The 17,059-nt window shown below is 43.4% G+C and overlaps 1 protein-coding gene across 2 annotated transcripts in view; it reads right to left on the reverse strand.

The window, feature by feature from the left end:
- The window catches only part of DLAT (dihydrolipoamide S-acetyltransferase), a 44,270-nt gene extending 27,887 nt beyond the window's left edge, over window positions 1-16,383 (reverse strand). For both annotated transcript variants that reach the window (XM_077456911.1, XM_077456910.1), the window contains exons 1-6: window positions 16,068-16,383; window positions 8,841-8,942; window positions 6,795-6,919; window positions 4,369-4,525; window positions 794-920; window positions 50-228 (exon numbers count right to left, since the gene is read on the reverse strand). In XM_077456911.1, coding sequence (XP_077313037.1) covers window positions 50-228; window positions 794-920; window positions 4,369-4,525; window positions 6,795-6,919; window positions 8,841-8,942; window positions 16,068-16,292 — 915 coding nt within the window. In that variant the 5' untranslated portion in view covers window positions 16,293-16,383. The remainder of the gene's footprint in view (window positions 1-49; window positions 229-793; window positions 921-4,368; window positions 4,526-6,794; window positions 6,920-8,840; window positions 8,943-16,067) is intronic.
- Between the last annotated feature and the right edge of the window lie 676 nt (window positions 16,384-17,059).

The following is a 17,059-nucleotide window of genomic DNA, read 5'->3' on the forward strand; positions in this document are numbered from 1 at the left end:
TTAAAATGTGACAAAATAGGTTTAAAATATTTGCTTTATAATAATGTACCGGAGTGGCGGGAGCAGGCTTAATGTCTATGGCTCCAGCTATCTCTTTGTAATCTGCAAAGCTTGCAACATCTGATTCTTTCTCCACTATGATACACAGAGGGGTTCCAAGTGGTACGTCCCGCGTGCCTTCCGGTACCATTATTTTTGCCAAATATCCTTCTTCTTGCACCTCGAAACCTTGGTGAAACAGATCAAAATGTATTTATTGTAAGAATGAACAGACACCAGTTCATACAAAAACAAAAATTAAATTCTATAAGAGTTTGTGTCAGTGTTATAAAAAAAAAACTAAAAAAAAAAAAAAAAAAAAGAGAACGAATTCCTGAGTTCCTAGGAATACTTTTAATCAAATACTTTTTTTATAAAGAAAATAGCATGCACATAACACCAAAAAGTCATACATTAAGCATAATGGATACAGCATTAACTGCAAATAGGACATACTAGTGTACATTACAACTTTCAGGCAGGTTAACAAAAACTTTAAAACAATCTTTCATATGACCACTTGATAAACAAAACCCTTGGGTGGACCTCTAAGTTTTATATGTTTTCTAATTATCTATCTAACATTCTGGGTGCAGCATGGTTGCTTGGTGGTTAGCATAAATGACTTGCTGTACTGAGGTTCCGAGGCCATACCCCAGCAAGGCCCCAGCCTTTTAGGAAAAAATGTAAAAAAAATGGCAAATAATATTGTAGCACTCTGAAGTATTACATTTCATAACAGATGAGCGTTTACCTATAGTTGCTTTATCAGTTTCAATCTCTGCCAGCAGATCTCCTTCGCTGAGCTTCTCTCCAACCTTCTTCTCCCATTTCTGTACTGTTCCCATTGTCATTGTCGGCGATAGTGCAGGTAATAAGATCTGTAGATGTGGAATATAACAGATCCAGTCTTAGTAAAAATTATGAAGAATGTCTTCTGTAGTTCTGGGATCAATTCCCATGAAGTTTGTGCATTTTTTTTTGTTTTCGAATAGATTAATTTTTCTGGTCCTAATGGTTTAAAACTGGCCATAATGTGTGCAACTGTACAACTATGTTATGGAAAATGAACCTACAACACCAGACAAATGGCAAAACAGACAATATTTTTTAATATATATATATATATATATATATATATATATATATATATATATATATATATATATATATATATATATATCTCTCATTTTAAGAGGGAAGTTTCAGGAAAAAAAAACGTAAATTTTAAATAATTAACTTTGAAGCAAAATAAGGGTCAGTGCCCATCTGCAGCCTCACCATTGCCATCAATGCAGTCTCACAAGTGCCATCAATGCAGCCTTACCATTGCCATCAATGCAGCCTCCTCACCATTGCCATCAGTGCAGCCTGATCGATGCCCATCTGCAGCCTAGAGGGGAGCGGGACATGCTCTGACAGATTACATACAGTGATAATCTCCTATGATAGACAGAAAAGTGGTCCAATGGCGGCCCAGGAGACGGGACTTCCGCCAAGTAAACAGGAGATTCTCACTGTATGTAATCTATCGGGTCTCGTCCCTCCCCCGTGCCCTGACCGCTCCGAGGCAGCTAAAATTGAAGTATTGGCATATAACACGCACACCCCATTTACACCCAATTTTAATGGTGAAAAAGTGAGTGTTATACGCCAATAATAATTATATTATATTAATATATATCTCTTTGGACACAAGCACAATTTTTTTTACCCCAGGTATTTACCAAAACAAATTCAAGCTATAGTTATATAATGGATATGGACTGAAAGTTCACAATCCCAGGTTTAATTTGAGGGTATGTACATCCATATCAAAGGAAGGGTTTAGGAATTACAGCTCTTACGAATAACCATCCCCCTTTTTTTCAAGGGACCAAAAGTAATTGGAGAATTGCTACTCCTTTGTGATGTCCTCATCAATTAAAGTGGACCGTCAGTCATTTTCTCATCTTTCCATCTATTAAATCTTCTGCCCTTGTTGTTTTAACTTTGGATAGTAAAACATTTTTTTTTCTGCCAGTAAATACCTTATACAGCCCACTTCCTGTTTCTTGTCTGGAAAAAAAGCCTAGGCTTATGACATCATACACATCTCTCTCTCACTCTCATGAGAGAGAGTTTACCAGGAAGGGAGGGGGGATGAGTTATAAAATAAAAAAATAAATAAAAAAAGAAGAAGAGGACCAGAGCTGCAGAGCTGGAGGTGTGCCTCTGATTAAATCCAGAAAGTGAACAACCAGCAGCTTCAGCTGCCCACAATTAAAGTGGATGCAGCCAGACTCAGTGGAGGGAGAATTCTGCAGCATATTTGGCAAGTACAGAATCGCAGTATATATAAGATAATATGCAAAGTGGTTGGAGGGAGGGAAGCTTCAGAATGGCAAAGATGTTTTAATTACAAATTATGTGAGCAGACTGCAGTCCCTCTTTAAACAGGTAAAAGGTCTGGAGTTGATTCTAAGTGTGGTATTTGCATTTGGAATCTATTGCTGTGAACCTATATCATGCGCTCAAAGGAGCTGTCCATGCAAGTGAAAAAGGCCATTGTAAGGCTTCAAAAAAATGAAACAAATCCATCAGAGAGATAGCAGCAACATTAGGAGTGGCCAAATCAACAGCTTGGTACATTCTGCGGAAATAAGAACGCACTGGTGAGCTCAGCACCGTAAAAAGGCCTGGACGTCCATGGAAGACAACAGTGGTGGATGATCGCAAGATCATCTCTATGGTAAAGAAAAACCCATTCACAACATCCAGACAAGTGAAGGACACTCCAGGAGGTGGGCATATTATTGTCAAAGTCTAAAATCAACAGAAGACTTCACAAGAGCAAATACAGAGAGTTCACCACAAGGTGTAAACCATTCAAAAGCCTGAAGAATAGAAAAGCCAGATTAAACTTTGCCCAAAAAAAATCATCTAAAAAATCCAGACCAGTTCTGGAAAAGCAGGATAAAGCTAAGGCCAATCTGTACCAGAATGACAAGACGAAAAGTGTGGAGAAGGCTTGAAACAGCTCATGATCCAAAGAACACAACATCATCTGTAAAACATGGTGGAGTTAGTGTGATGTCATGGGCATGAATGGCTTCTAGTGGCACCGAGTCATTGGGGTTTATTGATGATGCGATAGAAGACAGAAGCAGCCGGATGAATTCTGCAGTGTTTAGAGATATACAGTCAGCCCAGATTCAGCAAAGTTAATTGGACGGCACTTCACAGTACAGATGGACAATGATCCAAAACACACTACAAAAGCAACCCAGGAGCTTTTAAAGGAAAAGAAGTGGAATATTCTGCAACGGTTGAGTCAATCACCTGATCGCAACCCATTTGAGCATGCATTTCACTTTCTGAAGGCAAAACTAAAGGCAGAAAGACCCACAAACAACAACTGAAGACAGCTGCAGTTTGAGCCTGGCAAAGCATCAGAAAGGAGGAAACCCAATCGTTGGAATGTCCATGGGTTCCAGACTTCAGGCAATCATTGCCAGTAAAAGATTCTCATCTGTCCAATTACATTAGAGCCCCTGAAAATTGGGGGGGGGGAGAGACGAGACTTTGTATAAAAATGGTTGCAGTTCCTAAAATTTGTACTTAAAGGGGAGTTGCCAGAGGGAGGGGAAAGAGGCGATCTCGCCTCCTGCACCGAGGGAAGTGACGTCAGGAGCTCAGGCACTGGAGGAGGCAGATTGAGGGACCACATAGCAACAGGGAAAAAAAGGTGAGCAGAAGAAGAAAAAAAAAAAAGCACATTTTCAAGCACATTAATGACATTTTTTTTTTTTTGTGGAACACCACATTAATATTTATGTACAACTCCTTCAATTAAAGCCAAAAGTCAGCACTTCAAATTAATTTGGATTGTTTCTTTTTAATTTTATTCTGGTGGCATACAGAGCCAAAAGTCTGAAAATTGTGCAAGCACCTGCACCCCCCCCCCCCCTTTCCACCCCGGGTTTTTAGAGGAGTAAGGAATAAAGGTTAGTATTGTGCCTATTCCTACCCTTCCAGACAAAACAAGTATTTAGACCTTGCAGTGCGATGGAGGGGGTGCAGTGCAGGGGTAAATATTAGAATATTATAACTTGTTTAACTTTAAGATGTATTGGAGGTCCTGCATTACATCTTGTCTTTGTAAAAGCCAGCACTCACTTAGATACATAAACCTGGCTTGCTACTGCACAAAAAATAAATAAATAATATCTTGAAAAGGATGATTACTTTACCTTGTGCTTTTCTTCAATAAAGAAATATGTAGCAGATAAATAGCAGGCACTGATTATGTTACATAACATAATAAATTCATAGGGGTGCCAAGATTACCTTCAGGTGTGTAGGATAGGAACTGCCAGGGGCTTGAACTGCTGCTGGGGGTGGTGACTGGGCAGCTGCTGTTGGGGTGCTTGAAGGGGCAGCAGGTGCAGGAGCAGCTGCAACAGTTTCCAAGGTGTAGTTTTTGAAGGCATCAATTAATTCTGGCCTATGGAATAACAAAAAAAAAAAATCACTCAGAACAGCAAATGATCCTTATATAACGGAACCTTTAAAATGCCATAGTTAAGGTAGCGATACAGATTTTATAGATTTGTACAGCTGGGAAACAGATATACCAGTGGAATTAGTTTAAACATTTCCTACAACTGCGGTACTTATAGATACTTATTATTTGGCAGTTCTATCATGTGCTCGGTTGATTGAGAAGCGTTTTTCCTTTATTTATGTATTTATTTTTTTATTAAAAGGTCCTCTTTAGAGCAAACAGTCTTTCACTTAGACCCCTTTCACACTGAGGCAGTTTTCAGGCGTTTTAGCGCTAGAAATAGCGCCTGAAAATTGACACCCATTCATTACAATGGGTGCTTTCACACCCGGGCAGTGCGCTTGTGGGACGTTCGGAATAGTCTTGCAAGCAGCATCTTTGGGGCTGTTTGGGAGCGCTGTATACAGCACTCCCAAAATGCCCCTGACCATTGCAATGAATAGGCAGCGCTTCCGATGCGCCTGAAAAGCGATTCAGCAACACAGGTTTTTTTTCAACCCCTTCTTTGGGGTTAAAAGCACCACTAAAATAAGTGATGCTTTAGCACTAACGTGGCTGCAGCCCCAGTGTGAAAGGGGTCTTAGCACTCAAATATGAGATGCTATTGTAATCACTGGTTTAAGGATCTTAACCACTTTCAGACCGGACCAATTTGCTGGTCAAAGACCAGACCACTTTTTGCGATTCGGCACTGCGTCGCTTTAACTGACAATTGCGCGGTCATGCGACGTGGCTCCCAAACAAAATTGACGTCCTTTTTTTCCCACAAATAGAGCTTTCTTTTGGTGGTATTTGATCACCCCTGCGTTTTTTATTTTATGCGCTATAAACAAAAATAGAGCGACAATTTTGAAAAAAAAAGGCATTATTTTTTACTTTTTGTTATAATAAATAACCCCCAAAAATATATAAAAAAACATTTTTTTCCCTCAGTTTAGGCCGATACGTATTCTTCTACATATTTTGGTTAAAAAAAAATCGCAATAAGCGATTATTGATTGGTTTGCGCAAAAGTTATAGCGTTTACAAAATAGGGGATAGTTTTATAGCATTTTTATTAATAATTTTTTATTATTTTTTTTTTTACTAGTAATGGCGGCGATCTGCGATTTTTATTGTGACTGCGACATTGTCGGGGACCTATCGGACATTTTTGGGACCATTGTCATTTATACAGTAATCACTGCTATATAAATGCAGTGATTCCTGTGTAAATGACACTGGCAGTGAAAGGGTTAACCAGTGGGTGGCAGTGTAGGGGTTAAGTGTTCCTAGGGGTGTGTTACTAACTGTGGGGGGGTTGGGCTTTCATTTAGTGTACACTGATCTCTGCTCCAATTACATGGAGCAGAGATCAGCGTCACTAGTTGCTAGGCAGAATGGAAAAATGTTGTTTACACAGCATTTCCTCCATTCAGCCGCTCTGTGAGACGATCGCGGGGGGGCCCGCGACGATCGAGTCCACGGGTCCCGCGACCGGACTCACGGGGGTCCCGACCAGCGCGGGAGCGCGCCGCCGGCGGCGCGCTCCCGATGGCAGGGCGGCATTGAATATTGGACGTACCTGTACGCCAATATGCCTGCCCGTGCCATTCTGTCGACGTATATTGTCGTGCGCTGGTCGGGAAGTGGTTAAAGAACAAAAAGCAGAGAATGCAATGAAATATGCTTTGGCCCTGGCAATCATCAACCAGAGAAGGCTTTTGTTTTTTCAAGGAAGATGTTCTACTTCGAGTTCACTTTAAAAACGATAAATAAATACATGACAACTAGCTCTACGCAGAAAACATGAGTGGTCAGGGATACACCTTACAATTTCATGCAGGTCCCCAGTTTGACAGAGTTAGTTCTGTAGATCCCTCATTGGCTCCCTAAAAATTGGGTCTTGATTTTAAAACCTATTGCACAACTGGAACTATAGAGTTGTAGATTATATGTTAAAGACACTGAGGTTGATTTACTAAAACTGGAGAGTGCAAAATCTGGTACAGCTCTGCATAGAAATCAATCAGCTTCCAGGGTTTTTGTCAAAGCTTAATTGAACAAGCTGAAGTTAGAAGCTGACTGGCTGCCATGCACGGCTGCACCAGATTTTGCACTTTCCAGTTTTAGCAAATCAACCCGACTGGCACCTACAATTTATAAACAAAAATGAGCTCACACTCTATACAATCTATGTAATATCAATGGATATGTGCTTGTTACTCACCTGTCAACAGTGATACAAATGATGGCACCAATTGCAACATCTTTTGTCCCTTCTGCCACTAGGATTTTGGCCAGATAGCACTCCTCCAAACTTTCAAATCCAACTGTAGCTTTGTCTGTCTCAACCTACAAAACATACAATATTTTTAATGACAGTAAGTTAGCAAATACCATTATCATACTGGTTGATTATATATATATAATAGTGATTAAAACAGGAGTCCTTTGAACATTTTTACTCCAGAAGAGAGTGTGATAATGTATGGAGCTGCTAAATACGCAGACAGTACCTTCATCAGATTGGATGCAGGCACTTTTCTGACCACCTCATCTAAAAAACCAGCAGGCCCACCCAATGTTAGAATTTTAACCAATTCAGAGGAACTGGCCGAAGTTCTAATAGTGTATGGCTTGCTTACATAACAGAAAACACTGGGCACAAGCCATAAGAGAATAGACAGGGCACATTATATATCGGTCGGCATTGGACTTCCAGTCATGAGCATACAATTTGGAAGTACATATACTATTGTACCAATATAAAAAGGAGTAGATGAAGGTAGGCTTGAACTCAAAATTTTTGATTAAAGAAATGCTGGATAGGTGCAATGAAAGTCCAGGGGTCCCATGTGATGAGAGTAGAATTCTACTTTCTGTAGGATAATTGGACAGCTGTACTAGATCGGTGTCACTGACTAACTTGCAGTGACAGTGAGAAGTGCCTTTTCGATGGAAAAACAGAAGAGCCCCATGAGGTTCCTTTTTAACCCCTTCCAGACCAGCCGCTGCAGTTTTACTGCGGCAGGTTGGCTTCCCTGGGCGAACCAACGTAGCTTTACGTCAGTTTGCCTTTTGACCACTAGGGGAGGCGTGTGCGCCAGAGTCAGTAAACATGCCCGCCGGTCACAATAAATGCCAGGCACCCGCAATCACACCACTCAGAACGGAGATCAATGTAAACAGACAGATCTCCACGCTGTCAGGGGTGAGGACAGTGATCTGTTCATATTAAGTATGAACAACAGATCGCTCTCCTCATCCAGGCATTCCCATCCCCCCCATGGTTAGAATCACTCCCCAATTAACACAGTTAACCCCCTGATCGCCTCCTACTCTTAACTCCCTACCTGCCAGTGACATTTACACAGTAATCAGTGCATTTTTATAGATCTGATCGCTGTATAAATGCCAATGGTCACAAAAATGTGTCAAAAGTGTCCAATCTGTCCGCCATAATGTTGCAGTCCTGATAAAAATCTCTAAATCGCTGCCATTACTAGAAAAAATAAAAAAATATTTAATAATAATAATAAAAATGCCATAAATCTTTCCCCTATTTTGTGGACACTATAACTTTTGCGAAACCATTCAATATATGCTTACAATATATGCGATTTTTATTACCAAAAATATGTAGAAGAATACATATCAGCCTAAGCTGAGGGAAAAAAAATTATTGTTTTTAAAAAAAAAAATTGTGGATATTTATTATAGCAAAAAGTAAAAACTGCAGAGATGATCAAATATCACCAAAAGAAAGCTTCTATTTGTAGGCAATTTTGTTTGGGTACAAGGTCGCATGGCCGTGCAATTGTCAGTTAAAGCGACGCAGTGCCATATTACAAAACATGGCCTGGTAATTGAGCAGCCAAATCTTCCGGGGCTGAAGCGTTTTTTTTTTTTGTTTTTTTTTTTTTATCAGAACCAGTTCACACCACGAATCACATGAACCTGCTGTACATTTCTGTGTGATCAGGGCGCAGTACACTATGCATTACTTTAAAAAACGCACAGCATCCGGATCACATGCATAGTGTACCATGCTTTCCGCTGCAGGAAAACGCACTGCATTTGCGACCTGCATTTAGGGTGTCCTTAAGTTAACATTGACACCTGCTGCAGTGGGTTTCAGAACCACACGGAACATGGGTTTCCTGTACCGTGTCTGGTGTGAACAGACTCCCACACCAGTTTATAATGGAAGCCTCAATTTTGAGATAGTGAAAGAAATACAATGTATCAAAGTAAAACACATTAGAAATCAAACCTCAGCAATCAGATCCCCCTCACTGATTTTCTCGCCTTCCTTCTTTTCCCATCGTGCAATGGTTCCCATCTGCATTGTGGGGGAGAGTGCAGGTAAGGGCACCTGTACAAAGAAAAGATCCATTAGTAAATAAAATGCTCATTTGTAAATACATAAGACTTTTGTTACATCCAATTGCCAATTATTCCTTGCCAAACAACCTGTGTGTGCCTTCTACAGAAGATCTAGCCAGAGCAAGTGATTGGTAATGACTGTGATGCGACAGACGAGGGCGGACTGGCAATGTAAAACATTGGCGGCTTCAATCCTCTGCAAGTGTAATGAATGAAAACCAAGCTCTTTGATAAACTCTGTTTGGAACCAAATCGGCCTTTCTCAATCTTTTCAACACAGATGAACCCTTGAATTACCGTATTTATCGGTGTATAACACGCACACCAAGTTTAGGAGGGACGTTTAAGGAAAAAAAAAAAAAAAAAAAAAACTTACATTTAAAATGCCCATCAATGCAGCCTTATCAGTGTCCATCTGAAGCCTTGCAGTGTCATATGCAGCCTTGTCATGCAGCCTGTCTATCATTACAGCCTTGTCCATAGTTGTCCCCTTGTCAGTGTCCTTTTCAGCCTTCAGACTTTTATATTCAGCTTTTATTTTTAAAAATGGCGCCGCCGAGATGTCCTGTGTATCTCAGCGGCACTTGGTAGTTCTCGGCCACCTTCGCCCCTTCTCGCCGGCTTTCGGCCGCCGATCACGGCGGAAAGCCGCCCAAGAAGGGCCGAAGGCAGCCGAAAGCCACCCAGAGGCTCCAAAATAGTGGAGGATCGGCGTATAACACGCACCCGCGATTTTCCCCTGATTTTAAGGGGAAAAAGGTGCGTGTTATATGCCGATAAATACAGTAATTGGCTGGTCTCAGGGAACCCCAGCTAAATATTACTATATCTACAACTTATGATACATTAGTGTGATGGTCAGTGGGAAAAATGACCCCATTACAAATAGCCACATGGTGTCAGTAGGAACTTATCTAAAAGGCAGAAATTGTTCATTACTTAAAGTGTTACTAAATCCAGGACCCTGCGTTCACTATGGTCTGGTCTCCCACAGTACACAGAACAAGGAAATGCAATTATTTTAATAATTATAAACTTCTAAATACCCTTTCTCGTTAGCAGTATATAGCAGTCTTGTGACTTCTATCAGTGTGTGGCTAAAGCTTGTAGGAGTTTTCATTCTGCTCTCACGGTCCTATAAAACTTGAGGAACCCTGACCCTCTGTCTGGACAGTGCCAATTGGCCCTGTGCTGATCACATACACTCTCCCAAGAAAAGAAAAAAAAAACTCTCTAGCAATACACACCAAACTGAGCATGTGCAGCCTGACTCCTTCCATTTCAATTATCCAGAGAGGGGTTGGAGACACTGGAAGAAGGTGAAGATCAGAGAAGACAGGATCACACAGTCTTTTTATGCAATGCAGAGGATTAACCCCTTAGGTTCCAAAGCGAGTATAACAAGCATGCTTTACTGTATATACACACTGATTTTACTGTTGTGGGTTTAGTAACCCTTAGCAGCCTCTGGAGGAACCCACGTTGAGAAACCCTGCTCTAAATGGACCAATATCTGGCCAAAGAACACACAAACTAGGATGAAGGGTTCAATTAAAAGCTGCAAGACATACAAAAAAAAAAAAAAAAAAAAGATGAATGAGGGTATTATGTGGCTGGCATGCAATAGATGGAATTGGATTGTAGCATTCTTTGTATAATCAAATACTGCCAATGTTCAAATGGTCTCTATGTAGTTATAAGATTTCATGTATTGGACTTTAAAAATGATGCTGTAAATAAGATGCACAGTTATGTTCAATATAATATGTCAGGTGGGCGATTATCTCCCAGGGAACAAAAATCGCACTTCCATTATCATTAGTGGAGGTCACCCATCACAGCCCATAATGCTGCTGAAAGACCATGGTCACCATGGGAGATACATGACAAGGCCAGCAAGTGAACAGCTTCATAGAGTAATACAAGTAGAATGGTAGTAGTTCTGAAGATGATGATAGAAACATTATATACACAATATCTCTATAAGGCTGGATTCACACCTATGCATTTTGCAGATTTGCACTACAGATCGTGGTCCATAGGAAACCATGTTAAATGGACTGTAGTGCAAATTTGCAAAATGCAAAAAGCTCTAAAAATACATAGGTGTGAATCCAGCCTTACTACATCCAGGGCTGGAGATCTCCTCCATACAATAATCCTCCCTCTCAGTCTACACAGCCATGACCTCTCCTATAGATTCCTTCTGCCCTTCATCTGCCCCTCCCCCTATAGACCTGCTCCTAAAAGACAACTGTCAGGAGTGACATGTGAGGACTGTCAATGCAAACCTCCTTCCCACAATGCTAGTTGCTTGGCCGTTTGTCTTTAGTAATATCAGTTCCAGGTCAGGACTCATAAGTATCAGAACAGCCGAGTAGCCAGCATTTCAGCAATGGCCGTCTGCTTATTTTTGTCATGACAAGTTGCCTTCAAAGCTGAACTCCGGGAAACAGATCAAATCTCCCCTTACAATGGGGCTCCCGGTACTGCAAGGGTCCAATACTCCATTAGTCTAAGCCCTTGTACACACGGTCGGACATTCCGACAACAAAATCCGACGGATTTTGTCCAAAACTTGTGTTGCATACACAGGGTCGGACAAAGTTGACGGAAAATCCGATCGTACATAACGTGATGACGTTATTTTGTTACGACGGGACTACGTTCAGGCTAGTAGCCAATAGCTTTGGTCTAGGAATTTGATCTGAGCATGCGTGGCACTTTGTCCGATCGGAATTCTCTACACACAATCGGACAAAGTCCGATCGGATCATGTTGTCAGAAAGATTTATAGCCCAGCTCTAAAACTTTGTCCGTCGGATACTCCAACGGAAACAGTCCAATGTAGACCACACACAGTCGGATTGTCCGACAACATGGTCCGATCGGACATTTTCCGTCGGAATATCCGACCGTGTGTACAAGGGCTAAGGGTGCGTTCACACTGGGGCCGCCGAGAGTTACCACTAAAGCGCCGCTCATTTTTGCAGTGTTTTTCGGCTGTTAGTGGGGCGCTTTTAACCTCACTAGCGGCAGAAGAAGGGGTTAAAAACACCCGTGTTGCGGCGACTCCTAAGTGCTTATCATTTCAATGGGCAGGGCGTAGTGGGAGCGGTGTATACAGTATCCCCTAACTGCCCCATATATGCTGCTTTACAGGACTCTTCCTAACGTCCCACAAGCGCATGGCCCGGTGTGAAAGTCACACTGAAATGAATGGGAGGCGGTTTTTAGGCGTTATTTAGAGGCTATTTCTAGCGCTAAACCGCCTGAAAACTGCCTCAGTGTGAAAGCAGCCTAAGGGTGCAGATCCCTGTATTACTTACCCTACCCACCAAGGCCTCCTTCACACTGGCACTGTCAGACCTGTGTATATATGCGTTTACAAGAGATTTCTAAATGCATATAAACGTATGTAATGATTTTTTTAATGGTACAGTCAATTAGGTGCGTTTAGAGATGAGAATTCTGTGCGTTCAGGATCTGAATAAGAAACTCTAAACATGACTAAAGGCATGTACACGAGCTTGTGGGGCCGTTTACACCAATTTTACACGCCACAGGAACGTACGGCCTTCGTTATATGCGCACATGCCATTAATTGCTAATGGCTGCCCAAACGCTTCTAGAAAATGCGCACACATTGCGGCCTTTAAAAACAGTACCATGTGGTTTGGTGTGGCGTACTTTTTGCACGAGTCTGTTTGGCAACCCATTGCACACATTGTGATGTAAGAAGACTCCTAGCCCAGGTTCACACTGACAGTGGGAATGAAATTGTGTGCGTTCAGCTGAAGTCGCACAATTTCATTCTCGCATGTCAGTCCCGACTTTGGGGGCGATTTCAGAGACATCTGTACGGGTTTCTGCACAAATGTCAATGGAAATCGCACCCTGAAGTTGCCAAAAGTAGTACAGAAACTACTTTTGGGATTTGAACGGTGCCATTGCCAGCAACTACTGCCAATTTGGCACACAATTTGACATGTCAAATCGCATGCCAAATCACGCCAATGTGAACCTAAGCTTAAAGCAGGAACATCTAAATGCCAGAAAAAATGATCTGGGAGGCAGAAAAGTTTTTATACTACTAAATGTGGAAGTGCCAGTGTGAATGAGGCCTAAGATGTATTACTTTCCTTACCCCATAGTCGCTACGATCCCTGCATTGTACATGGAGGAGGAGGTGAGCATGCGACCGTGGCTGAGAGCATCTTAGAGAGGCAGAATTGCTGGACCGGATACATGGATGGAGGGAGCCTGCTGGAGCCAGGGATGAAGCAAGCATTACACCATCTCCCTGCACCCCCTAGACTAAACACGTATTAGCGATTGTCTAATTCCCAGAGTTCAGCTTTAAAGTATATGTAAAGTCAAGCTGTATCTTTATTATAGCTGGCATCATATCTCGCTGTATACCATTTCCTTACACAAGTAACTGACGCAAAGTTTCTTGCCTGCAGATCCTGCCAGTAATAGCACTTCTTGTTGCACACTGACAATGCTAAGCCGCGGCTCACAGATCACGTGAGCGTTGTCAGCCCGTTGTCTGCGCTCTTATCATTGTTGGGTGTCCTGTAATATCTATCAGAGAGAAACCTCAATGAATGATGGGAGGAGCATGTGCGGCATGTGATGTCATTGCTGACAATTGGGTGTTAGCGTTTCCAGTTGGATCAGCCAGAGAAGTGGGGCTGTAGGGCCCATTCACTCCCCTGCGTTGTGTTAACTATTGAGGTTCACTATTGAGATTCTCCATTTTTTTTATGTTTGTGCGTTTTTGTTTTAGCCAATGGAAAGCCAGTTACCAGGAGAAGGAGCGTAAAGAAATGCATATTACAGCGTTTTCAGACGCTCGCATCCTGCATGGGTGCTCAACCTGTGGCCCTCCAGCTGTTGCAAAACTACAAGTCCCATGAGGCATTGCAAGCCGCTGACATAAGCATGACTATCAAAGGCAGAGGCATGATGGGATTTGTAGTTTTGCAATAGTTGGAGGGCCACGGGTGAAGCACCTATAGGGACGAAAAACACACAACTGCCCCAAAGAAGCTCAGGTCTTTTTTCATGCTTCAAGTGGCATGGCACTCAAGTATGAACGGGCATCATAGGATACGACAGGAATCCTCATGTTAAAGCTGAGCTTCATCCAAAAGGGGAAGTTCCACTTTAAGTCCTCCTTTCCCAAATCTGGCATGTCATTTTTAGCGGAGGGGAAGAGGAGCTGGTACCTAGTTTTGAAAAGGTACCTATTCCCACTAATGCCCCATACACACAGTCGGAAATTCCAACGGAAAAAGTCCGATCGGATTATGTTGTCAGAAAATCTGATCGTGTGTGGGCTCTATTAGACTTTTTCCGTCGGATTTTCCGACGCACAAAGTTTGAGAGCAGGATCTAAAATTTTCCGACAACAAAATCCGATCGTTTAAATTCCGATCGTGTGTAGACAATTCCGATGGACAAAGTGCCACGCATGCTCAGAATAAACTAAGAGACAAAAGCTATTGGCTACTGGCCCGTTTATACTCCTGACGTACGTGTTTGACACTACCTCGTTCCAAACTATCGGATTTTCCGACAACTTTGTGCGACCGTGTGTATGCTAGACAAGTTTGGCCCAAAATCCGTCGGAAAAAATCCGATGGATTTTGTGGTCGGAATGTATGACCATGTGTATGGGGCATAAGATCACCTAGCCAATCAGAGAGGACGTTCTCTTCCTCTTCCTCCTCCTCCCCAGTCTTCTGCGACATGTCACAGGTTCCCAGAAGACCGCCAGACCATTCACAAAGCGCAGCGCACCTCGCACATGTGCACTGGGTGATTGGATGTGAAGCTGAAAGCAGCATAGCCGGCTGCCCACAGTTAGGATGGCGGCACCAGGTACCCGAAGGCAAGTAAAGAACTGGTCCAGGTATGTGGGCAGCTGGCTATACTACAGGTAGCTGCTGACTGTTTTTTTTTCCAGAGTAAATAACTGCTTTAAAGCAGAGTTCCACCTGGGGAAAAAAAAATTAAAGTCAGCAGCTACAAATACTGCATATAAGGACACTTACCTGTCCTGGGAGCTGCAATGTCACCCAAAGCTGACCCGTCCCTCAGCTCCAGGTGCAGACGCTGGCATCATTACTAAGGGAATGTCTGTCTCCTGGGACCCGTGTGCGTCTCCCAGAAGGCAGCAGGGGGAGGGGCCGGACATTGGGTAGTTCACCCCACAGGGTGCAGCGATCTTTCCCCAGAAGTGGGAGCAAATACCTGGATTACACAGATGTCCGCTCCCTGCTCCCCCCTGAAAGGTGCCAAACATGGCACCGGAGGGGAGGAGGAATCTGATCAGCGGAAGCTCCATTTCTGGGTGGAACTCCACTTTAAGCATTCCAGAACTTCCTTCAAATTGCTCAGGTGTGATCCGCGGGTCAAATGTGAGTTATCATGTGTTAGGTCTTGTTTACACTAGTGTCAATGGCTCTCAGTCCTGTAAAGAGTGATCCACACTTGGATCACCTTTTCAGAGGCCCTGGGCAGGCAGTGAGGAGGTGATATGTCACTTTCTCATGGTCTGTTTTACCCCCTAAATGCTGTACTACTGAGCTGCCACCGCATGCATTGCAGTGTCACCCCATCCCCTTGAATTACCATCTGCTGAACACAAGGGGGTAGAATTCCTGCCATGTACACTCCGCACCGTTACCATTCCAGTCCCTGCAGGTGGGCAGATGTGCCAACTGGCTCTGCCATGGGCACATCTACCCATCACCAGAGGGGGAGGAGACTGGCCAGAGCAGGACTGAAGATCCACTTTAAAGGAGATTGGACAGTGTATGGTCATGTCACAGGAGATCATACAATCTGACTGGACAGTGTATGTTACAGGAGATCATACAATCTGATTGGACAGTGTATGGCTATCTGCTCTCTCTCCTCCCATTAGTATGCAGCCTGTTATTGGTCTGCAGATGTGGAACTACTAGTCCCAGCATTACTGTACAGGCAGGTATAGGGTAGAAGCACAGATCCTGCAGACACTCTGCTTAGTGAACTACAATTCCCAGCATTCCTTGGCACTGCTCCACACACAGGGTCTTCTGGGACTTGTAGTCCTTCTTACCTTCTGGTGGGGAGGATAGCTGTACCACCTCCGCCCAGTCTCCTCTGCCCTCCTCGCCTGTAGTCGGCCTCGTCCGGGCACACCGGCTGGCACACAGTCCAGGGCTCTGAGGCGGCAGCCGGCGCTCATATGATACCTCCGCACTCGGGCCGCCGTGTTGCCGTGTCCCCGGGCCGGCAGGGCGGAGCGGAGCGGGCCGCGGAGCCTCAGGCACAGGCGGAGCATGTCTGCAGAGGGAACACTCAGGGCCTGGGTTCTCTCCTTCTTCAATGACCTCCCCGGCGATCCGGGAACACTCACGGCAGATGCTCCCACCTCCACGTTCCCCTAGGGGGCGCGCTCACATCGCGAGAGTCATCGGGTGCCATTTTGGTACACTCGCGACCGTAAAAATGTACTGAGAGACACATTTTATTTTCAGATTCTAGATATCGGATGGTCTTCGTCTCACAATGTGTTTGCTATTTATTTACGCAGTTGTACAATATTACACGATGTGTAGGCTGTCATGGAGATTATGCTCGCTGATGGGAGGAGGAAGATGGCTGTGAGAGTCTTCCTGTGGCTTCTTGTTCAATTAACCCGAGGGGATGGTGGAGCAAGATGGCTGACGGCGTGGTGTCGTCTAGTCGTACGATCGTTAGGGTGGGTGTGTGCGGGGTGTTGCTCCCAATGACAGCGGAGACAGGGTGACACCTGGAGGAATGTCACTATATCGCTCTCTGATTGGATAGAAGACTGAATGTGTTTTATTTACTCAAATAACAGTTTTATAAGTTATCTCAGCAGGTAATAGGACAAAAACAGAACACTGTGAGTTCCAAGCAACATTAAAACAGGGATATAGCAAATACAGACATTTTAGCAGTAGATGGAGCAAGATCATTGGGAGGGAGCAGAGCGCTGCTTCCAGCGAGCGGCTGTAAGGATGTGTCTAAGAAGCTTCTTGGATGGTTTGGCAATTGGTAAAGCTGCATTCACACCTGAGCGTT

Source organism: Lithobates pipiens, unplaced genomic scaffold (assembly GCF_037356315.1).
Source record: "Lithobates pipiens isolate NorthernLeopardFrog02 unplaced genomic scaffold, aLitPip1_a1.2 Scaffold_27, whole genome shotgun sequence".
Classification (NCBI taxonomy): Eukaryota; Metazoa; Chordata; class Amphibia; order Anura; family Ranidae; genus Lithobates; species Lithobates pipiens.